General features: G+C 46.6%; 1 protein-coding gene across 2 annotated transcripts in view; it reads left to right on the forward strand.

Annotated features, from left to right (window-relative positions):
• Nucleotides 1–429: 429 nt before the first annotated feature.
• PIAS1 (protein inhibitor of activated STAT 1) overlaps nucleotides 430–23,802 on the forward strand; it is a 52,178-nt gene continuing 28,805 nt past the window's right edge. For both annotated transcript variants that reach the window (XM_027898682.1, XM_027898683.1), the window contains exons 1-2: nucleotides 430–461; nucleotides 21,616–22,060. In XM_027898682.1, the coding sequence (XP_027754483.1) occupies nucleotides 438–461; nucleotides 21,616–22,060 (469 nt within the window). In that variant the 5' untranslated portion in view covers nucleotides 430–437. The remainder of the gene's footprint in view (nucleotides 462–21,615; nucleotides 22,061–23,802) is intronic.

Genomic DNA, 23,802 nt, shown 5'->3' on the forward strand with positions numbered 1-23,802 from the left:
ATCAGAGTTGCAAATTCCAATTTTAAATAACTTTATTTATTACTACATCGACGCGCATCCACCGCCCCCCGCTGGTGCTCCGGAGGGTCCCGGGGCTCGGGTCCCTCAGGGGGGCGTGGGTCCCTTAGGGAGCGCCGCCCGCTCCCCTCACGGAGCGACCCGCGGGGGCCGCGCTGGAAAAGGGGGGAAACTTTGCGGGCAGGGCGGCGGCGGCGGCAACACGGTGCCAGCGGGGCGGCTCGGGGAGCCCCGCGGAGGGGCCGGGGGTGGGGACCGAGGGTCTCTGCCGAAGGGACCGGGGTGGGACCCCCGCCCGAGGAGGAGGCACAAAATGGCGCCGCGATTCAAACGCTGCGCGCCGGGAGCGGGCGGGGCGGCGGGAGGGGGGGGGGCGGTGTCCCGGCGGGGTTCACTGCGCCTGCGCGCGGCCTCGCAAGATGGCGGACAGTGCGGAACTAAAGGTAAAGCGCAGCTCGGGGTCCCCCCGCGGAGCGGCCGCGGCCGGGACGGGACGGGCTGGGCTGGGCCGGGGCGGCCGCGGATCCCGGCGGGGCGGGCGCGGCGGGGCGGCCGCCGGCAGCGGGGGCGGAGGGACGGGGAGAGCGCCGGCGGGCGGCACGGCGCGGAGCTGCCTGCCTTCCCCTGGCCGCCCCCCCTTCGCCGGCCGCGCTCCGCCGGGGCAGCGCGCTTGGCCCCGCTCCGCGCCCGCCGGGTCGGGCCGCGCCGGGCGGGCTGCGCGGGCAGGGGCGGCGGCCTCGCCGGGCTCCCGGGGGGTGCCGGCCATGGGCAGCGCCGCCGCTGCCGGGGCGGGGGAAGGAGCCCTCGGGCTCCCCGCGAAGTTTGCGGGGAGTGCGGCGGTGACAGCGCGGGCACCGCGCCGGGCGGCCCCGCTCGCCGCCCGCCCCGCGGGATCCAGCGCGTCACGGGCAGAGCTGGAGGAGTTCGGCGGGGCTGAGCTGGCGCCGGTCCCTGTCACCCGTGGAAAAGGGGCGCTCCGGCCGCCCCGCAGCGCAGCTGGGGCTCCCTCGGTGCGGCCCGGGGGGCGGTTCGGGGGGCTCGGCACGGGGAGCGGCCCCCGCGAGCTTCGCCTTCCACCCCCTCGGCCTCGGGGAAGTCGCCACGCACTTTGCAATAGTCACTTCAGTTATCCAGCAGGGATTTTGAGGAACTGTCGTAGCGGGCGGCGGGGGCATCCGCTCTGGTCACACGCCCAAAAATCCAAGGAAAAGCGCCCCCCCCCCCCCCCCCCCCGAAAAAAAAACCCCAAAACAACTTTGCCGTGGCTTCGATGCCGGGCGTGGGGCTGCAAACCCTGCCCTGCACGCCCGGCAGCGCGGGGAAAGTTTGGGAGTTTGGTCGCAGTTGCCACGGGGTCGTTATTCAGCAGGAGGGCTCCTGTCTCCTGCTCCGAAGTGAATGCAGCGAAAGGCACAAATCAGGTGTACATTAAATGGGTGAAATCAGAAGTGTGTTAAAAGTGCAGCAAAGTGCAGAATATGAGGTATGACTACGGAAATACTTTGGTTTTCCCTGGAGACTCAGTAGGTCTCGGTTTTCTGTGTATCAAAGGTAATGTGGACTTTCATTTTGAGATGCTTTAAGGAGCTGTCAGGAGGTAAAGAAGTATAAAACCTTGAGCGTGTCCAACTTCAGCATCATCTTTAAATCCTCCTGTGGCCTTAGTTTTTCTGGGTATTTTCAGACCACATTTTCAACCATTGGGCTGTGTTGTCCTTAAGTCCTTCTTTTCAAAATGTGCTTCCCACGGAACGAGATAACAGGTTGGGAAGCGATTCCAGCATTTTTAAGTTTTGTTAATTTAAGCGTGGCAAATGGAGTAATGTGTTTTAGTAACCAGCTCTGAGGGGTTTGGGTGCACAGCAGCCAGGTGGGGTTTATGTGATGCCTTTCTTAGCAACCCTCACTGAAATGGAGTTAGATGAGAGGTAAGGAATAAAGTTATTTTTTTGGGGTGTGTGTTAAGATGACAGGACGGTGGGCAAGGGACAGGGCTGAAAGGCAGGATTTGGCTGTGCAAATCGACAGTTTATTGATCTTGGGAGCTTTGAAACCTGAAGCCTGTGGTCCATCAGGCTGGGGGGGGCCTGTCCTTTTCTCTTCCTCTGCAGCTTCGCAGGTGGATCTTTCACAGACCTGTTTCTGTGACTGCTTGTCATCCCAGACCTCTTTCTAGATCCCTCCCTAAAACTTCCTTATTGAGAACCAGTAGAAAGAAATCAGAATTTTTAAAAATTAATTCTTCCTAAAGTGCAGTTGCTGCCTCGGGAATTTGGAGAGTGAATGCCCAGCCGACTACTTTATTTTCATATTCACTTTTCTGCTCAGGGTAGTGGCACTTGCAGGCTGACAGGGAAGGATCCCACTGCATTCTGTGAAAACTTGGGTTTTTCCTCTAGTTTTGGGGGCTTGGCATAAGAAAAAAATACTTACTTCATGAATTTACCCTTGGAAGACTTCAGTCTCCAAAACTTTTTTTTTTACAAGGAAAAAAAGGTGTGTGGGTGGGTCCTGCTGTGTCAGGAAGGAGAGGGGAAGACAAGGGGGCCCAAAATTCCTGCTTTGGGTCGGAGCTGTCCCAGGGTGGTTTTCCAGGAGCAGCACAGCTCAGTGATGAGGTCCTGGATGAGGGGAGTGCTCCTGGGAAGAACGGGGCTAATGGAAAGCTGTGACATCAGGCCTGGGGGCAGTGAGTGTTTTCTGAGCAGGAGTAAATCCCCGGAAAACTTTTAAAATTCTTTCTTTGCAAGTGGAAGGATACCAAAGGGAGGGTTTGTGATTAAGACTCTGCTGTTTGAAGGATGACCAGTGAATTCCTTTAATTATTTTCATTTTCTTAGGTAAAAGCCTTTTCCATTTCTCCTCTGATTAATTAGCAAATGGCATTGATTTCAGCTTTAGTGACCTTTAAAAACTAAAATAAAATGTGATAGCTGTGCAGTGACTCGCTTGCCTTGCCAGAAGAAGTTTGTCAGGAAGACTTAGAAAAGTTTCTAAAACTTTTTTGCCTTCCCTTGTGGGTAACGCTGCCCGTGTAAATTGGGGAATGGGATATGGTGGTGTTGCCAAAGGCAAATGAAAGGTCCTGCTCCCTCCAGAAGAACAGTGGTCAGTCTTACTTGCCATAACTTTTCCTGGAGCTTTACATCGTGAAACAGCCTCTTTTTTGTAATGTGTTATCTCACCATAATCAAGGATATTTCAGTCTTTTGCTCCATTTGGGACTGTTTGTCCTATTGGGAAAAAAAATAATCAGATAAGATCAAACATACTCTGCAGATCCCAGACTTGTGAGGTTACTGAATTCTTTGGTACTCTGGAAGGGCTGGATAAATTGAACCAGTATGTTTTCATTTCTGCTGCTGAAATAAGGTAACTGGAAAGTCTGTGGAGTTCTCCATAACTCCATAGGCTGAGGCATATGTGAATTTTCCTGATCTTAATTACTATTCCTGTATAATTGCACACAGACTCTAATTTATCTCAAGGTAAGCTATTTAAAGCTCTTTCTAATTGGAAGGAGTATACTTGAGTGATTAAATCTTTCCTTCAATATTTCTTACATCTCTTTAAATTGGTTATTAGATTGTTGTGATCTTTGCCTTCCACTCAAGTCCTTTGGAAATCATTACACAGTTTGCAATAATCAATTCAATTATACATGGATCAAAGAAGGAAAAAGAAAAGCTTATGTTCGAGTATTGTCATTCTTGATACTGTCCTAAGGAGCTGGTTTGGAAAGCACATGCTGGGAGGTTTTCTCCTTTGTTCTCTCTCCTTTTAAGAAAGTGCCTTTGGGGATTGAAGAGATCCCTGGTGTGTTTCTTGTTAGACACAATTTATACTTAAAAAAAAAAAAAAAAAAAGTGAGCCAAGAGTTTGAATGAAAATTCATAAAAGCGTTTCCACACAATGGGGAGGAAAACAAACCAGTCAGAAACACCCAGTTGGGAAATACCCCTCCCCTAAATGCAGGGAGGCAGCTTTTGAGGGGGACAGGTTGGTGGCACAGCTTTCAGGTGGGGGTGACAGCAGTGACAAGTGGATCTCTGGAATGGCATCCCCAATGCTGATAGGGATAGTCTGCCTATTTCGGTGTTCAATTAGAATTTTACTCCTCTGTATTACAATTTTACTCCTCTGTATTACGAGTTATTTTTGCTTAATCCTTTTATAAGTTGCTGTGGTTGGTTGTTTCTGTGATTAAAGTAAATATAATCTACTTTTCATTGTTATCTGAGTCCCTGGATTATGGTGGTTTCACGCTGTAATTTAGTGTGTGGCAGCACCGTGGTGTTTTTAACTGTCTTTTGGTCCAGGTATATCATTTTTTGAGCCTTTGGTCTTTGCCACTGGGATTGCAGATACCAGAGGAATAACGTTGGCAGCTGTGCATCACCACTTAACTGTCAGAGCCCCAATCCATAACCCTTCTTTATGGCCAATAAAACCCAGATTGCCTGTTGTGCACACGGAAAGGCAGTGGCAGTGCACTTGTGCAGAAACCCTCCCCGGCACCGGGGCCACCCTGGAGGCTTCTGTGCTTCTGGGTAAGGAAAAATCTCATTTGATGCCACTTGGGAGAAGGGAGGAAGGGGTAAGAGCCATGCCCACCCTACTGGATATTTGTAATGGGTTTTACAGTTCATTTTCCTTTTGCTTTAGAAGTCACAGTTACAGGGCTGAGAAGGATAGAGGCAGGTAGAAGATGCATCTTTAGCTTTATTCCACGAGGAGAGTGTTCCCCTCAGGAGGGTGGGTGCTCAGGACTCGGTGTCTGCCTGAGGCACACGAGGCAAATAGTTAAAAGCATCCCGTGGAACGGGGTGTGGACAGTTCAGATACCTTCAGATATTGAAGTTATTTATAGGGATGCAGCCACTGCTCTGGTTTCAGTGGTTTATGGCCTGACCTGCCTTCACACAGGGCACAGAGATAAGTGCAGACCTGTCACTAATGTCTCTGGCACGGAGGATTGGAGTTCCTGTAATCTGTTCTCAGAGAAGTCAGCGTCTCATCATTTCCCTCTTTAGGGCCATTAAGGTGAAAACCAAAGCACAGCTTCCACACACTTGAGACTTGAGTGCTCCCTGTAATTGTTGTGAGATACCCCCAGCCCTCTCCCACCCCGTGAGTGCCTCCCTGCTGCCATTCTCTGGAGCACCTCCTGGAATCCCTGCTTGTCCCAGGGCACAGAGAGTGTGAGCTGGTGGCTCCGTCAGCATGGCCTTCCCTGGGCTCTGCTGATACTGAATTTGAAGCAACAGTCCCTTGGTTGCTGTGAATCAACATTTTGAAAGGGTTACTTTTTGGATCACTCTAATCCCGTTGGATTTATGGCTGGGAAATGGGTTGAGTCTCTTGTGACTTTTCTCTTCTTGGTGTTTGGCCCTTTGGCTGCACAAGGAGAGAATTCCACCCACAGTCCTGCTCAGCTTTGTCACCCTCCATAAAAAGCAGTCAAAGCCTTCTGACAGCCAGGATTTCAGGGAAGGATGAAAACATCACTTTTCGTGTAAAAAACTGGTCAGTAAATACCTTGTGCGTCTCGTGCAGCCCAGCTGCCTCAGCCTGTGCTGTCCCCCCTCACCTCTGGTCACAGAATTGTGCCTGCAAGAATCACAGAGGAATTGTTTGTGCTGTTCTTGAGGGGGAGAAAAGGGGAAATGCCCAGTTTGGGGGGGCTCCTGGGGCACGTGGAGGGGCAGCTGGAGTTTGGAACCCCCTTGAGGGAGCTCGGGTATCGATTGGCTCGTTGCTCTGTCACTCTTCCAGCTCTGTGTAGACCAGTAAATGCCAGGAGTGCTGGTCTGGGCCTTTTAAAGTGAAGATGATTGGATGTTATGATGCAGAAATTGCACATAGTACCTTCAGTAGTAATCTGTTCATGAAAACAAATGCCATTCTTAAAAGTTTGTTTTTTTTTTTTGCTAGGGAGGAGGGGTGAGGAGGCGAAGGGAGCTTACCAAGAGTGCTTATTTCTGTAATTTTGCTCGATGCTGTCAAAGCCATTTTGAACTTGTAGTCACTGCTATAAAACGTGGCTATTTGAAAGCAAATTAAAAACTTTGGGGCTACAGGAAAGACTCTGAGGTATTAAACCCTTGAGAATATCTGGAGTTGAGGATGGAGCCGGGAGATGTCAGTTTTACCTGGCTTTGCTCTGATCTTCCAAATGTTCAGTGGCAGCCAGAGCCACATTAAAACAGGTAACAGTCCATTATTCTGCCTGTGCTGTGCCACAAACCCTTGGATTGTCATTTCTTCTCTCCCTGTTTTGCTGAGGCTCCTGGGGCTGGTGCAGCTGTATTGATCCAGGAGTTTGTCAGCAGTTTGCTTGATCTTGTTCTCCTTTTGGGATCAGGGATGGCTGTGGATGTCTCCGTTCCCTTGGCAAACACAAGGAATAGAGGAGTGCTCCGAGCTTTGTGTCCCAGGGCCAGGGCAGAGCAGGAGCGAGCAGAGGGTGGGTGTTATGGGCTTGTCTGGGACACGTGAAACAAAGAAATGAAAAGCCAGCACACAATGAGACCAGGGGGCAACCTCAGCTTGACCTTTATGTCTGTAGGAGATGATATACAAGAGATTTATATAGGAAGTGGCACGATAATTAATGGAGGAGCAAAAGGAGCCTTTTAAAGCAGTGGCTTGGTAAGAATAGAGCCCTGGGCTGTGCAGCAGAGCAGAGGCTCTGTGGGCATGTGAAAGTTTATTCAGCACTGGGGATGGGGAGAGAAGTGCTGGTCACTCCATGTGCATCACTGAACAGGGATCTGGGTGAGCTTCCCTGCGTTTCTTTAGGAAATGGGAATGAGCCTTCTGGGTGAGCTCTGCCTCCTTCTGCAGGGGGAACGCTCCAGGTGCCACTTTCCATCCTAGAAGGATATCTGACAGTGGGAGAGGAAGGGAGAGTGTCAGTCTCTCCCTGCTTCGAGGCTGACACACAGCCAGCAGCTTTTCCATGGTAAACTGAGCTGCATCCCTGTGCCTCTGGAGGTATTTTCTTCCCTGTGCCCTGTTTATGGTGTGTCCTAAGAATGCTTTTCATGCTCAGTTCTTCAAACCAGAGTTCAGTAGGACTCTCCTGTTTGCAGTTCTTGGTGTTACATTCAGTTTGACACCCACTTGCTCCCTGGATCCTGACCATGGATCATTTGGTAATTTTGGCTGCAAGGGAGCGTGGGAAATCTCCACACTCCAAGCTCCTGCTGGAAGCACGATCAGCTGTGAGGTCAGAACAGGTTACTCAGGACTTTATCCAGTCTGGTGTGTGAAACCTCTGAGGATGGAGATGACACCACCCCCTTGGGCAACCTCTTCACTGCTGAACTGTTCTCAAACAGGGTTGTGTCGTTGGTCTTTTCTCATATCCCCCCTCAACCTCTTATTTCATCTGGTGCCTCTTGTCTCACATCCCTCTGCTGTGTGCCGGTGTGAAGGTCATGGCTCTGTTTCCTTGATGACCTCCTTTACACACTGGAAGGTTGCCATGAGGCTCCTCCAGAGCCTCCTCTTGTGCAGGCTGAAGCAGCCCAGTTCCCCCAGCCTCCTGCTGTACCTACCTCACATCTTTGGCAAGAAAATGCCAGCAGCTTGTTTGGGAATGGCATTTTGGCTGATGATTCCATGAGGTTTTACTCCTGAGGGTTTCTGTTAGTGGAGGTGTTTTTGGAAATCCTTAACAGCTCCGCCATGTGCATGAGCAGTCCCTGTGACTGTCCACTGATAAGCTGGAAATTGCTTCAGAAAATGGAATTTCAGAAGTAGTGAACCTTCTGAGAGGAGAAGGTGACAGGCAGCAGGTGGGCAGCTCCTCACCAGGGGGCTCCGTGGGATTCTTGTCCATTTTGGAAACTGGGATACCCACCTCTCCCACTCGTTCCTCCCCTCCCATTAAATACATGCTTATAAAGCAGATGGAAAACTGAGCTCAGTCTCCTTCTTGGCTGCAGCACCTGAAGATGCAGCTTTTGTGGCCACAGCCATTGGAGTGTGCAAAGACTGATAAATGTCCTCAGGAATTTGTGTTGGGCCGGAGTTAAGTCATAACCTTTGGGCAGGGCTGAGATTAGAGGCCTGTTTTTTTCTAAGCTGGGTAAAAACCAGGTCTCTGTTCTGCTCTTGGTCCTTGGAAGAGCATCTCCCCTTGTTTGCTGTGTGAGCAGGTGAGAGACTTTCACTGTCCAGCCGCATGAGGAATTTACTGTGGAGAATCTGGTGAGAATCTTCTGAGTTGGTTGGAACTTCTTGTTCACCTTCATTTAGTGCCTTTCTGCAGGATGCTCCCCCCTGCCCTCCTGGTAGAGCAGGACCTGGACTTCATAAAACTGCTCTGTTCAGCTTTCCTACTGAAAAATGATTCATTAGCATGAAAAATAGAATATGGATGGTTTGTTTGGCTCTTTAAATGCAGCTCCCTATTATTTTTTTAGAAAAGCAGAAGCCAAATACAGTAGGGATAATGTGTTTGGGTCAGGTAAAATCTATAATCCAGACTGCAGGAGTGTGTTGTAAAGAGTTGTGTGGATGAGAATGTTTTCTGATACATTCATCCCTCACATTGTTTCTCGAGACTCCCCTGACAAAATGAGCTCACTTTTGTGCAGATGTTGTATCTTGTTTCCCTGGTGCAAAATCAGAGTCTTTGCAGCAGTCCAAGTATTTGTGTAGATTCTCAGCTTGTTGGAAAAGCTGCTGGAGCAGCTCTGCCCGGGCTGTGGATGGAGCTGTGAGTGCACCTATAAACGTGCAGCTCCAGGATGGAGAACGTGGGACACGAACTGAGCTGCTCTTTTTGGTGGGTTCTGTGCTGATTTAACAGTGTCTCATCTGTGAGTCTGCTGAGGCCAGTCTGTGGCAGGGCTGCAGATAATTTTCAGCCAGGACTGTTGTTGGTTTGAATTGCAAGGATTTTAGATAATATTTTTCTAAAGGGTGCACACCCAGCTCTTCATTCAGTTCGTTTCTGCTCTTACCTCTTTGGTGTTAAAATTTGACTCTTGGAGTTGAGAAGGAGTGTTTTTATATTCGAGGCTCTTGACGATGTCACTTGGGTTTCTGAGGAAATGGCTAAAAATAAAGGTGTTATAAACGGATTCTTCAGAATGTCAGAGAAGCTGTAGTGGTTCAGACCAAGGGTCCATCCCTGGTACAACTTCCAAAAAGGAGTGAGGAGGGAAAAGCAACAACAGGGCAAAGTGTGGGGAGTAACTGTCACCTCCCTGCAACAGTCCCCTGGTCTGCAGTCACTTTGAGCTCAGTCCTCTGGATCCAAAGGGGGCTACCAGCTGGATGAGCCACAAGAAATCTGTTTTCCAAGTGCCTGTCCAGATTTCTCTTGAACCTTTACAAACCTGTTTTGTTCACAGTGTTTAGGGAGGGACTTTTGTGCTGCTCTTTGCTGAGCGAGGACCCTGCTGGTTTTAGTTTGAGCCTGGGGTGTCAAAGAACAGGTTAAGCTGTGCCAGCCCAGGCCTCCACACATGACCATGCCTGTTGTTTGCTCTGGGAACAGCTCAGCCACACTGGGAGCAGAAGAACTTTGAAAAGCAGCTGGGGATCCATGGCCTGTTTGGTGTTTTGGAGAAGTTGTTCCTGCTGTCAGCACTCTGGTGTGTGCAGCCTGGGTGTGCAGCCTGCCTTGGACCTCTGCTGGGCCCTCGCTTTTAAACGCAGGGAGGACTCTGAGGCGGTGCCAAGCTGTTCTAAGGGGAAGCAGGGATGTGTTGGGACTTGTTTCCTATCTCCAGTTAACTAGGAAACTCTGTAAAATGTGCCTTTGTTGTTCGTAGAGTTTGGTAAAGGGCTTGAGCTAAATTAAGAGTTGATTAAGTGCATTGGCTCCTTCATTGCTTGGGCTCTGATGTCTCGAAGCCTTTATTTTTATTTCCCCCCCCTCAATATTACTGTTGTTTGCTTTTGACACAGAGGCTGAGCAGTGTTGTGAAGCAACATCCACGCCTGGAAGTGGAAGCTGTTGTTATCTAGTGAGAATTCAGGAGGCACAAAGATGAAGACACATCTCACACTGAAGTTCTGGGCTGAACCCCAGGAAATGCTTTGTTTTGTTGTGAGCCCCTAAATAATTCCCCCAGCCCTGTGCCTTTGGCCTGTGTAGGTAACAAGGACAGGCAGAGCATAAATTCATGAACATGTGAGAGTCATTCAAAGGACATTAATGAGCTTCCAAAGGCTTGTGTATATGCAAATTCCTATTCAGGGTGGGATTTGGATGAGTGCATTAATGAGGTGGGGCAAGAGTTTGGGCAGTAAAGATGAAAAGGAGCAGTGACTGGAGCAGCATCCTCCCTCTGCCCGGAGAGTGGGGGGGAATGGGAGGGAGACAGCCCGTGGAACGCTTGGAAAAGTGAGGGAGTGGTATATGAGCAGTCAGTGCTGCTGCTTTCTCTTCCTCGGGATTGCTATGGAAGTTTGAACTTTACTATCAAAGTTTTCTTGGGCAGCTCCTCCAGTCCTGGCTGTTCTTGTGGCTGAAGCCAAGTTAAACCCAGTATCGTTCTTGGAGTTTACTTGCAATGGTTTTCATGTATTTTAAATCATAGGTGTGGCTGCAACTTGGCTTATAAACCCCCTCATTCCATCAAGCAGTTTGTTTCCAGGCAGGGCAGGGGTTATTGTGGGAACAGTGAATTGAATTCAGTCTTACTCTGACTGTAAGAAAAATCGTGTCTGAAGGATGAGGTGTCTAAAGAGGAGGGGCACAGGGTGTCAGGTTGAGGGCACTGGGAAAAGAAACATCCCTCTTCCCACAGAGCAAACGTCCTTAGTATCTGTCCTGAACGTGTGCCAGAGTGACTGGGAAAATGGGGAAATAAGCTTTGTCTGTGCTACGTGTGGGCCAGGAAAATATTGCATAGGGAATATATATATAGCTCTCTACCTCACTGCATGCTTGAGCCTATAGGTAACTCTGCAGCTCATACATCGAAAAATGCAGTTTTCTGGCATGGACAAGCTCTGGAAGATGGAAGGACAGAGCAGCCTGAATTCTGAGGGGTTTGGATCAGCTTTGTCCGGGGTTTAGGCCTTGCCTGAGATGCGTCTTCCCAGTCCGCCTCTGGCTGCACGTTGTCATTTGGAACTGTTTTCTTTCTCCTCATTGAGAGCTGAAGAAAAGCAGGAAGGTCTGCTTCCTCCCCCATTATTCTGTCATCTTTTTGCATTTCTCCATGGTGGGAAGAGCCCAGTGGTTGTGGGAGATATGAAACACTGCACTTCCTGCTCTCCCTTTCTTTGTGCCGGTGCCTCCGTTCGGCGCCTTCCCAGGATTCGCATTCAGGCCGTGCCCCGCTGCTCTCCTTCCAAGCTGTGCTGGTACTTGGAACGAAATCCAAGTGATTCCTGACAGTCTCACTGATTCTTTACGGCCGGGAGCAGCAGCCAAAGAAGTCATCCGTGTCTCATTAAGTGCCTGACCCAGGATCCTGGATCCGCCTGGCTGGGAACGGGGCTGAGCTCGCCCCGCCACGGGAGCTTTTCACTGGCACATGAACTCCTGACTGCCAGCACTTCCACCTGCACTGGCATGGGCACCTCAGGAGTTGCTGTCATCCAGCTGCTTGTTAATAATAACATGGATTCTGGCACTTTAAAACTGATCTGTGTCAATAAAGGGATGTAAATGTTAATTCTGGGGCACGTGGTGTGGCTCTTGGGGATGGTCCTGTGTAGGCTTAAGGGAATAATATCCTGGGAATAAATCATTCCAGAGTCCTGCAAACGTGGGAGTGCTGCTGCTTAGTGCTGGTGCCTAAAAACCTGTTGGTTCACGAGGAGATGCTTCTGTAAAATAGAAAGGGGCAGTAATTCTTCTTAGACCAACTGAATGGTGGAAAACCAGATGTGCAGAGTCTTTATTTACCTATGTGAAAAATGGAGTATAAAAAGAAAGTTTTTTATTGTTTAGGATTTTAATTTATCTTGATGACTTACTTGAAAGGACTTAGGACTACTTAAAGAGAAGTGTGTACTTTTGTTTTCCTGCTGTAATTGCTACACATGGGTTTGAAGACCTTATGAAATAGAGATGCTGTGCAGAATGATTAGCTTTTCCTTTTCTTTATTTTTTAATTTTTGGTTTTTTTTTTTTTTAAAAAAGACTGTGCAGATGCCAGTCTGATTGCTTGATTGAATGTGGTTTTTTTCAGCTTATTGACACAGTGGGGATTTTTGGCTCCATTGCTTATTTCTGTGATAATTAAGACTAATTGTTAGTAGTAATAAATTATAATTCTCAGTGGACCAGTATTAGAGGGAATGGGATATTTGACCAGTGTATTTCATAGGTGTTTGTTGTCAGCAGATTTATTTCCTTTGGAAAAGGTTATCTTTAAATGATAAATTATTATCTCCTATACCTGCTGTTTTATCTTATCTCCCGATTTTCCCATTCTCCCATCCTTCCTCCTTTCCTCCCTCCCCGGTTTTGTTCTAGATGTTATGAGCAATTATTGGAGGCTTTTCTTTATTCCTGTGGTTCCAGATAAAAGCCCAACCAAACATCCTGGTGCATCCTGTGAGATGGCCCTGAGTTACAACCAGTCCACAAAGCCTGGGAATACATTTCTCAGAAGGGAATTTTGCTTCCAAGTCTAAAAGAAAACATTATTTTTTATCCTGTGTCATTTGAGTTTAATTTTTTTTTTTTTTTTTAAGTGTGAATGGTGAGCTGATAATTCCCGTTTTCCCTCTCTTGGGGCATCGACACAGGGATTGGTTACTTTTCAGGGAAATGAGATTCAATTATGTACTGGTTTCACCCTGCTGTTCAGTACTTTGCAAGGCAGGATCCAAATTTAATATGATTCTTAATTAAAACTTTTTGAGATACCAGAATAATAGTCGGGGATGATGTAATCTGTCTCCTGTGCTGCATCCTAGAAAATGGGACAAATGAGGGGAAGAAAAAGGTGGTGGTTTGGATGTACTTGACTGTGTGATCTCATGTTCTGAAGTGTTATCTCATTTGGAGCTCATTAATAGCAAAGTTTTAGTGCTTAACTAACTCTTCAGCACTGGGTGGTAACTTCAGGCACGTGGGGAATAGATCCCAAGAAATAAAGTTTTTTTTTTTTCTTTAAATCTTGGAGGAAAAGATGCCTGTGTCATGGCAATAATTTGTTTAAATCAAGTGGTGCTGCAGTTGAGTAACACATGCAAAACACTGATGTCTGTTGGTGCAGCAGGGGTTGAAAAACCCTGCATGGAGGAATGCAGGTCTTGCTGCTGAGAGGCTCTGGAAGCTGCTCCTGGAAGTCTCTTTATCCATATTGCAATGCAAGTACATTCATGAAATTCCAGGTGCATTCTTCTCCAGCTTTGCCTGCAGAATTGACTTACAAAAGCTACATGTGCTTCGTGCAGGTATTTTGAGATGTTTGGAAAGCAGCTGCAGCTCCTTTCTCTGGTGTTCTGCTGAAAGGTGATGGCTGGCAGGATCCTCATTTTACAGATTCCCTATCTGTAAATCCCAGATCAGTCAGTTTACGTTATAATTTATTTTGTGTTAGTTTCGTATTTTAAAACATACCTTTTATTTGTTTTAAATCACTGAAGGAGGGGAAGTAAATGTGCCTTTGTGACCTCCTGTGTGGCTTCCAGAAGCTGAGACTTCCTGGTCCTCTGTCTTTTTTTTCTTGTTTTATGCAAAGAGACAATCTTTCAGACTATACCTGGGTACTGTGTAAGTCGTTATATTTTGGGGGTTGTCCGATTCTAACGGGACAGGGTGTGTTTAGAAGCTCTTTTAGCTGTGTCTGTGCCTGGCTGGGGCTCCACTGCAGCTTCTTCCACAGGCACTGGCTCTTCTGTCAGCCACAAGGGCTGAGTTCAGGGTAAGAACACGTTAATAAAAAGTGAATGTGTCTGGCAGTGACCCCCTCCCAGAGAGCTGAAAATAATCGTGCTCCCTCTTAGCCTTAGGTGGGAGCTGTTTGCTCTTGGAGAGGCTCCTTGTTTTGTAGCCAGAGATTGTCTAAGCTGGTCTTTCTGCTCAACGACTTGTCCTGGAAATGCTGCTCTGGGAAAATGATTCCCCTCTGCAAGGGAAATACTCCAGGGACAATGAAGTTTGAGCGTGGCTGAAAAAACCTGGAGTCTCCAAGAGCAGGGATGGAGGTGACTACTGTGTCAGCAACCTTATTGAATCCCAGGGTGATGATCTGGCTCACCTGCTGGGGGGAGTCTCCCGAGCACGGTAAAACTTTGGTTATGGATTAAGATAAACTGCCTTTGCTGTCAATCAAAGGCTGTTTAGACCCGACTCCAGGCTTGGCAGGCTCTCCCCAGCAGATCCCTCCTGCAGTTTGAGCTGCCCCAGTGGCTCTGCCCCCGCAGTGGGAACCTGCAGCCAGGGCACAGCGTGGGGTTTAAACCAGAACATCTCCCGGCTTGGAGCGTTCAGACCCCCAGTTGGCATTCTGGGGGTGTGGTCACACAGTGTGATCGAATCTCCCTTCCAGAGGCAGGGAAAGGGGTGGGATGGAGATTCCAAAGGGCAATTCCCTGCACTAATGCTGCAGGGTCTATGTGTCAGTGCTTTCAGAAGGTATTTCTCACAGCAGATACGACAGGCATCTGCCAAAAGCATAGGAGAACCTTTAAGACTTGGGGATTATATGAAAAATTCCAACCTCTGTCTGTTGTTTGCAGCAGCCAGGTCAGGGGGCTGGAGCTGCCTTTCTGTTGGCTTTTGCAATATCCTGTCACTCGTCACCGAGCTTTGGTACTTTTGTCACTGTGGGTTTTCTTGAAGGCAGTGACAGACGTCTCTAACAACTTGGTGGTGTCACTGGCCTGGGATTAGATGGAGGGCTCTGGAATTCAGAGCTTAAATTTATTAGGATTAAATTTATTTATTGTTTGGGTATGGGCATTGCTCTGACCTCCCTAAAACTTACTGAATTTGGGGGCAGTCAGGTTTTAGCAGCACAACAGATATAAGCAACTGGTATTTGCCAAAGGCAGGTAAGGAAATGTTCCTTGGACGAGTTTCCTGTGGAATTCCGATTTCAGGGGTTGTGATACAGTTGGTAAGTGGTTACATGAGTTGAATACAGAAGGATTGTGGTGGGAAAAGACAGGAGGTCCCATCCCAGAAGCTTCAGACTGAGCTAAAAAACCCTGCAGTTTCTTTGGGATTTCTTCCCTGACAGAGATTTTTAGCGTTGGCAGGGACTGGAATGTGAGAATCCTGGATCCACTGAGGCTGGAAAAGAGCTCCATCATTCGAGGGTCATAACGTTTATATGAACAGATACACAACCATTAATTCCATGGAAATACCTTTTCTGTGAGCAGGCAAAGGTAAATAACCCCGGATGGCTCCAGCTTGGGGATGATTTGGGGGCTGGAATACATTACTTGGTGAAAATCATGAATACAGAGCTTGAGCTTAAGGAAGCCCAGGTCGGTGGAGACACCACCAGCAGGTCAGTCCGGGCTGTTTTGGCATTTCCAGCAGCAGGACCTCGTTTTGCTGACTCATTCTTCATGGTTTTAAATCTGTTGTCATTGCCAGCTGGACCAGTGTATGGATTTGCTCATCCAACTGCAACATGTTCTTTATGATGCACCGTGTCAACAGAGACAGGTTTCTTTGATTAAGAAATCCTTGCCCTTACGTGTGTAGTAAAAGGCAAATGATATTTGTACCTGCTCCTTTAGTGCTGCCTTGCTTTTCCCGGCATTTTGCAGGTGCCACTCCGGGAGACAGATGAGTTTTGCAGTAGGAAAACCAGCAGGCTCCGTGAAGGCTGGGGGGTGGTGCCTGTTTGTGACTGTCCCGCTGTGCTTTTGCCTCCCCTCTGGTTTGAATTACAGGCCCTTCAGCCCCGCGGCTGTTTTGGTTGCCTTGGACAAACGCAGGAAGTCTCAGCCTGTCATCGGGGGCTCCCTGAGCTTCCAGGAATTGGTTCTCTCCCTCCCTCTTGCAGGATTTCGGGAGGCTCACTGCAGTTTTTATGGTTCAGCCTCCCCAGCTTCCCTGTGGGAGTCTTGCCGGTAGAATTTAGGAGCTGGGCAATGTGACTTCGTAAAAGATGGGAATGTTTTGACCTTCAGGATTTCCTGTTTTCCCAAACCTTCAATGCCAGGAGTTTATCCTGTGTAGGTGCAGAGAGCTCCCCCAGCTCAGGTACAGCTTCCTCCTCTGCAAAACTGATTCCAGGGATGAAAAAGGCTCTTCATCCACGCAGGAGCTGTATTTTTACAGCTGGGTGTTGGAGGTTTACTGAGATCAATTCAGAACCATTTCCATTCTCATCTAATGCTTCCTACTTGCTTTTATTAGAAACAGGAACAATTTTGATTTTTTTTTTTACCTGTCTTTTGGAAGTGCATTGTGGAATTCCTGGAATAGCAGTTTCTTTTTTTTTTTTTTTTTTTCATGAGGGGGAAATTTTCATTTGTGTTGCCCTCCACTCAGGAAGGAATTTGCTGCTCTCTTCTGTAATAATGACTCTTAATTACTAAAAGATCACTAATCATTATATTTCTAATAACAGAAATTTAGTGTCACTCTTAAGTTACTGTTTATAAATGAGTGATCTCCCATTGAGTTTCTTCTTTCTCCTTTTACTTACTCTCTTCTTCCATCTTTTGACTGGTGTCTGAGTGATTTTTATTTTTATTTTCCTTTTCATTTTTTCCCCTTTATCTTCCCTGTAAATGGTTGGAGAATTGGGGAGGACCTGTTGTATTGCTTTAGGCACTGAGTGCGGTGTGGTACCAAGCCAGATGCTTCTTGTTGTGCTGGCAGATCTTCTGAATGTGTTTTGGAGCTTATTCACAGCTTCCAGTTATCATAAACATCCAGAAATAACTTGGATTCTCCAGGTAGATCGTGGGGCTGATTAGTGGAGATGGAGAAATACCCTTTCTAAGAACCCATCAAGCTCTTGGAGCTCTTGGTGCTGCCACAGGTGGATGAAAGGGCTTTGAAACCATCATCTTGTGCATCACACTGTGAACACTGCCCAATTTATATAAAAAAAAAAGAATTAAATACTGGCTGCTGCCTGGCTTTTCCCTCTCAGACAAGTCCCTCCCTTCAAAAAACGGGAAGAAGGGTGCAGGTCACTGTGGGTGGTGTTGGATCTCACAGATAGCCTGTACCTGATCCTTTCTGGAGCAGCAGGACTTGCAGCTCATCTTCCTGCATTTCCAGCCAGTGCTGAAGCCTGTGTGTGTTTTCCAGTGCAGAAATGAAGTTCCCTGTCTGAATCCTGCTCTTTAGTGCCCATCCCTGAATCCTGGGCGCAGGGTTAGCAAAGGAATTTCTTACCCAGAGGCAATAACACTTATATTTTTAATGTTTAAACTTCATTCTCAGCCTTCCTAGGTCAGTGAGACAAGACCCAGTTCCTGAAAGCAGTTTTCTTGGCTCTGACCTGTTGGACTTCTCCAGTCAGGAATCTGCCCAGCCTGGGCATCTTTCCTTGGTGGTTGGAACAACTGAACTGAAAAGAGATTTCACCTCTGCTGTTGTCCTTGCAGAGAAAACCAAAGTGAATGATTCTTACTTTAAATAATTTTCACATCTTTAAGCTTTTAAGTGGAAGAGCTGTGGGTAGAGCATCCCTTTCCTGTGGATGGAGAGAGGTAAGGGAATGACGTTGTCTTATGGCAGTGGAATGCCCAGCTGGCTTGGGGAAGGATGGGATGGATGGAGTGTGATCTCAGGCCTTGGGTGAGGGAACGTTGGAGGGGGAGCGTTGGATAAGGATCCAGCAATCCCATGACTGATTCCTTTAGCAGAGAACACGTGTTGGAGTTGTGTTGTCGAGCAGGAAATGTCAGCTGCGTGTTTGTAGATGAGAGTTGCCTTCTACACCCCGGGAAGGTGTTTACACAAAACAGAAAGTCGCTGCTAACCTGAGATAAGTCAGGTTTTTGTGAGGCTTGTTCATCATCTCTTTTACACTTTGAAGGATCTTCCCACTGTCCTCGCCCTCTCTTTGGATTTTGGGTATTCCCTGGGTGTGACAGGTACCAAAAAGCACGACATCAGCAGAGCACCTCGTGTGTTTGGTGCTGGGGTTTGTTGGACCTGGAACTGCTTTGCTCTCTGTGTTTCTCACACCCCAGTGGGGCAAGTGGCAAAGAGCTCAACCTTTTTGCGGCTAAATGGCATCAGTTTTTGTGCACTAGTGATGTTTGTAGGAGCAGGTATTTACTATTTACCATAACTGGAATTGCAGAGTGTGCAAGATGATCCCGCAGTCAGTCCTTGGGAACTGGGTACATCCTTTTATTTCTCTTTAATTCAGCTTTTCGTTGTTGTTTTGTTACTTTATTTCCTGTAGGAAAGCAAGCTCCAAACGTTTTGCCGATTCTGACCAGGCAGCCAGAGGTGGGGGCAGTTACTGCACTGTGGGTGTTTGCTGTTGTTGGGGTCACACTCTTTGGGGTGGGTTCTGTCCCTGTGATCTCTTTGCTCAACTCCTTCAGGCAACAGGCAAGAAAAGCGAGATTTCCTGAAGCAAAAGGCTTTGTGTCTTTGCCCTTCAGCTTTGCTGCTGCAGCTAAGCCAGCGAGGGGTTGGAATTGTGATGAGGTGAGATGTGACAGGGGGGAAAAAAAATAGAAATTGCAGGTTTTTGAGGGGTTTTGTGTGTTGGGTTCGTGTCCCTGCTGGAATTACCCTGCCTGTTCCAGGATTAGGGTACCAGTGTGCCATGGGGTTGGACAGGGGCACTTCTGGTAGGGCTGGGCTGTGTCCTCAAATAAAACCACCGTGTTGGAGGAGGGCAGAGGAATTTTCCCATTCATGTTGCAGCAACCTGTGAGATTTTTCCCTGTTTTCTCAGGCTCTGCTTCCCAGTGCCACTGATGGACACAATCCGCTGGCACAACCCTGTGGAAATGTGTGTGGGGGGGGATTGTTTTAAGGCATATCCTCTTTATTTTTATATATTTTCCCTTTATTATATTCATTGCCTCTCCTTATTTAAACCGCTGCCTCTCTTTATTTTGCCTCTCTCTGTATTTTATATTTCTCTTTATTCCATTTCTGATGAGAAAGAAAGGTTTATTGTTGAGTCTGGAGCTGTAATAAACCAACCAGGCTTTAGTGCTGGTTTTTCAGGGATGGATTTTGTAGTGCCCTGAGCACTGCAAACAAAATTGTTCTTGTCTCCTCTGTCAGGAATGTGCCGGGGTGGGGAAGATGTGGGGAATTTTGTTTGTTTTGGTCTGGGAGTGTGGACCCTGCTTTCTGTAGGCTCCTTTCTAACCTGCCTTTACCTTAAAAATGGAAAACATCCAACCTGTAGCAGGAGCTTCACTGTTGGCTCAGTTATTTCTTAATCCTCTTTGTTTTTTGCAAGCTGGGCCTTTGAGTTTATCACAAAACAAGAACAGAGTGAAGCTCTGAGAGGTTCTGGCTGCTCAGGAAGTGACTTTTAATGGTGGTGGCATTAAACCCTTCAGCTGTAGCTACTCGTTCTGTTGAAGAAATGTTTGTAAAGCGTTATAAATAGTGGTTTTGCCATGTTTCAAATCTATTTGTTTCACTTTCGACTGTCAACACTTCAGACTGTAATGAAGTGCCTTATTCTTGTAAGAAATCTCAATTTCTTCAGCTACCTCGTCTGTTCTCATTAGGAGCTCGGTGACAGTCCCGTCGTTTCAAAAAGTGTGAAGAAAGTTCTCAGGGTATTCAGGCTGAGAAATGAATTCCTGTTCCATCCAAAGGCTCTGTGGAAGTCTGCAGGGAAGGTTTATCTGGGATTGGCAGCGAGGTTCCTGAACTCTGAGGCTGTGGTTCAGCAGAGCAGAACTGTGGCAGGTTTGAGTTCAGTCTGGTTGGGTGCAAACCTCATTAAATACGTGAATCAGCTAATTTAGGGCTTGACAGTGATGTGGTTTCAGTGGAGAGAAATCCTACAAGGAGACCTACAACGTCTCTTGCAGGTGCTGGAGGTCTGAGGGATTGACGGGAGTTTTGGGGTGGTTTTGCTAAAAGTAAGGATGCCACACTTTCTAATACTGGCACTTCAGATTTAACGTGAAAAAAATTAATGTGTGTGAATGCTTTGCCCAGTGTGAAGGACTAGAGAGGGATGGGAGCATTTGGACTTGAGTTGAGAGGCTGCAAATGCGAGTTCTGGTGTGGCTGGGGAATTGCAGAAGCCTCATGTGCTGGGCTGGTTTAGTCCCAGTGATATCCATCAAGAATTACTTTGAGTCTGATCTTTTGGGATTGACTAAATACTCCAGGGTATGAGTAAGGGTTTTGTCAAGGGTATTTAATGGTTCTGTACAGACTGCCAGTTGTGGCAGTGGGTTCTGGGCATTTCACTTGCTTGGGATTTCTTGGGAATCCGAAATTCTGCAGGATTCTGATGATGAATAAGCCACTGCCAAGCACTGAGCTGAGCTTTTAGGTGGAAGCCGGGCTCAGAGGTGGCTTTGCTGGCTCCCTGTGCCCAGCAGGTGCTCACAGGGGATTCTGGGCTTCCCTGCTTTAAAGCAAAGTGTTTCTCTGGGTTCCTGAAGAAGTGGAACGCTTGACAAGTCCTACCAGTTTGATTCATACTGGGAGACAGTAAATGACTGTGTAAATGAAGATGTTAATTAACAGAAGGCACAGCCCAGCTCCCCCATCCCCAACAGGACACGCAGCTCTGAGGTGAGAAGGAAGGAAATGGAATCAGAAGATGTTTCCTTTAACCCAGGAACGATGATAGGGGATTGCACACAAATGGGATTATAATTTCTCTCTCTTTTGAACATCAGCCATTCACCTCCTTTCCTTTGAACCTGTGGGGATTAGTTCTGCATGGCAGAAAGGGAGGGGAGGGCTGGGAAGGGAGGTGTTCCAGAGTTAAGGACTGGCACAGCCTGGATGTTGTCAGTGTATAAATTCCTTTACATCCAACTAGAGGAATCCAAACTTTTCAACATTATTAGATGCTTGAGGGACAGGGATTGAGAAATAATTACATTTATCGTAAATGTAATTATTTACAATAAGTATTTACAATAATTACGTTTGCAGTGATTAAGAAACAGTTACATTTACAGCTTTATTTTTTTTACTGGCAACTTGTCCTTTTCTAAGTGCTTCTTCCTTCCAGCATTGCTGTCCTTCAGGAATGGAAATCCCTTTAAAAAGGTGGCTATTGGTGTCCAGCCTGGGCCAACCCCCCCAGTGTTCTACCTGTTTTGGTAACAGTTGCTCCTGCTTGGACAGGTTGAAGTTTGAAGTCAGATGTCAGGGCTGACCAACCTCAGGTTTTTATGGACTGTTCGCACAGTTCCCCTGGTAACCAGCTGGGCTGTTACAGGGTTTGTATGGGAAAAGGACTCGGTTGGTTTGCTGCATGTGGGTTTTCTTCTGAGCTTTAGGGCCATGCCAGACACAGGGTTTGCTGGTGGAGCTGATAAAAGGCCGAATAAAGCAGAAATTGGGAGTTTCTTCGAACAGCGTGTTGTAAGAGGTGACAGTAGCCACTGACACAAGCGGTGCTTCCCGAGCTGTTAAAAACTTCCCTGGGATTACCCCCCTTTCTGCTGTTGCTGTGTGAGATGCTGTTAACCCCAGTGCTGATTCTTCTGTGTGTTGTTCCCTTGAAGCAAATGGTTATGAGCCTTCGAGTTTCGGAACTTCAGGTGCTGCTGGGCTACGCGGGGAGGAACAAGCACGGCCGCAAACACGAACTGCTCACGAAAGCCCTGCACCTGCTCAAGGCCGGCTGCAGCCCCGCCGTGCAGATGAAAATCAAAGAACTCTACCGGAGGAGGTTCCCCCAGAAAATCATGACCCCCGCAGACCTGTCCATCCCCAGCGTGCACTCGAGCTCCATGCCGGCCACGCTGTCTCCATCCACCATTCCACAGCTCGGCTACGACGGCCACCCCGCCACGTCCCCGCTGCTCCCCGTCTCCCTGCTGGGACCCAAACACGAACTGGAACTGCCCCACCTCGCGTCCGCCCTGCACCCCGTGCACCCCGACATCAAACTGCAGAAACTGCCCTTCTACGACCTGCTGGACGAGCTCATCAAACCCACCAGCCTCGGTAAGGACCCCGCGCACGGCGCTCGAGACTCCGTGTGTGAACACACGGAGTAGCAGGGGGATTCAATATTATATTATTATAGAGGATAAATAATTGTATATATTATGTATGTTTCATATATTATAGAGGATATATTAGATTACACATTACAGGTATATAGACTGTACGTTATACATAATATATATTATAGAGACTATAATATAGACTATATTTTGTATTATATATTATATAGACTATTATAGGCTATTTTATATTCTATATATTATAATATATATTATATAGACTAAGGATATTATATGCACTATATATTCTATACATTATATAGACTTTAATAGGATATTATATGGACTATATATTATATATTAAAGACATAGTTCATTATATAGACTATATATGATATATATTATATCTATTATAATATTATATATAATACATGTAATTATATATATTTTTTAAAGTTTGAAGTATATATACTTTTTCAAGTTTTGGAGTATGTATATAGATATGTATATTTAAGTTTTGAAGCATATATATATATTTTTAAAGTTCTGTAATATATATGTGTTTTTTAAAGTTTTGAAGCATATACATATTTTTTAAATTTTTGAAGCACATATATATTTTTAAATTTTTGAACTATATATATATATTTTTAAATTTTTGAACTATATATATATTTTTAAATTTTTGAACTATATATATATTTTTAAATTTTTGAACTATATATATATATTTTAGAGTTTTGAAGCATATGTATTTTTTTTTAATTTTTGAAGCAAATATATACTTTTTTTTAAGTTTTGAAGTATATATACATACTCTTTTTTATGTATAACCAGCCTAGGTAAGAAAACATTGTAAGAACACTTGAATATACACATGCATATTTTAAGTTTTGAAGTATATACATACTTTTTAAAGTTTTGAAGTGTATATATATTTTTTTTGACGTTTTGAAGGATGCATATGTATTTTTTGAAGTCTAATGGACAAATTGGCCTGTTAATGCAGTAAGTGGTTAAATATTGCATCACAGCAGTGTTTAGAGAATTGCTATTTTTGGTAACTTTTGGAACAGATTGTTCTACATGGAGAGACATCTTACGTAACGCTCATTACTCGCTTTAGCCGAGCCACTAAATATGCTTTAAACATCCGTTAGTTTGGAGGGGGGAGTTCCACAAGAACTTAAAAAAAAAAAAAAAAAGGAAAAAAAGCCAGTCTGCTTTCAGTAGCTCTTACAAACCATAGACCTCCATTATTAACCCCACCCCCACCCCAAACTAACCAGAACTCCCCCCAAACCCATCAAGCCTCGAAAATCTCATCTGTGCTGGGAAAGAATTCCGGGCTGGATCCGTTACAACCTGCACGTGTGAATTTGGGGAGACTCGCGGTTCTTTTGCCACCAGTTGTGGCTCCTTCTCTTGCAGCAGGTTTTTGTGTTAAGGTATAAATCACTCGTGTGGCTGCCGAGAAGGATCTGGCGCTTCCAGAGCTTTATGTAAGGATGTTGTGATTTTTGTGGCTCTCCCTGTAGCACTTTACAGGGTGGTTAACTTTTAACACCCCAAAATGCTGCTTTGAATACGCCGGCCCTGTTGATTTCTGGAGGGTTTCTGCTCGTGTGGTGGAACCTTCTGCTGTCTGAAACCCTGGCAAGCACTCAGTGCTGGGAGGAGGAGGAGGAGGAGATTGGTGAGAGGAGATACGGGGAGATGGTGGGTGAGTGAGAAAAATAT

This window comes from Empidonax traillii, unplaced genomic scaffold (genome assembly GCF_003031625.1).
Source record: "Empidonax traillii isolate 1590-97213 ecotype Southwest subspecies unplaced genomic scaffold, ASM303162v1 scaffold616:size383281, whole genome shotgun sequence".
In the NCBI taxonomy this organism is placed as follows: domain Eukaryota; kingdom Metazoa; phylum Chordata; class Aves; order Passeriformes; family Tyrannidae; genus Empidonax; species Empidonax traillii.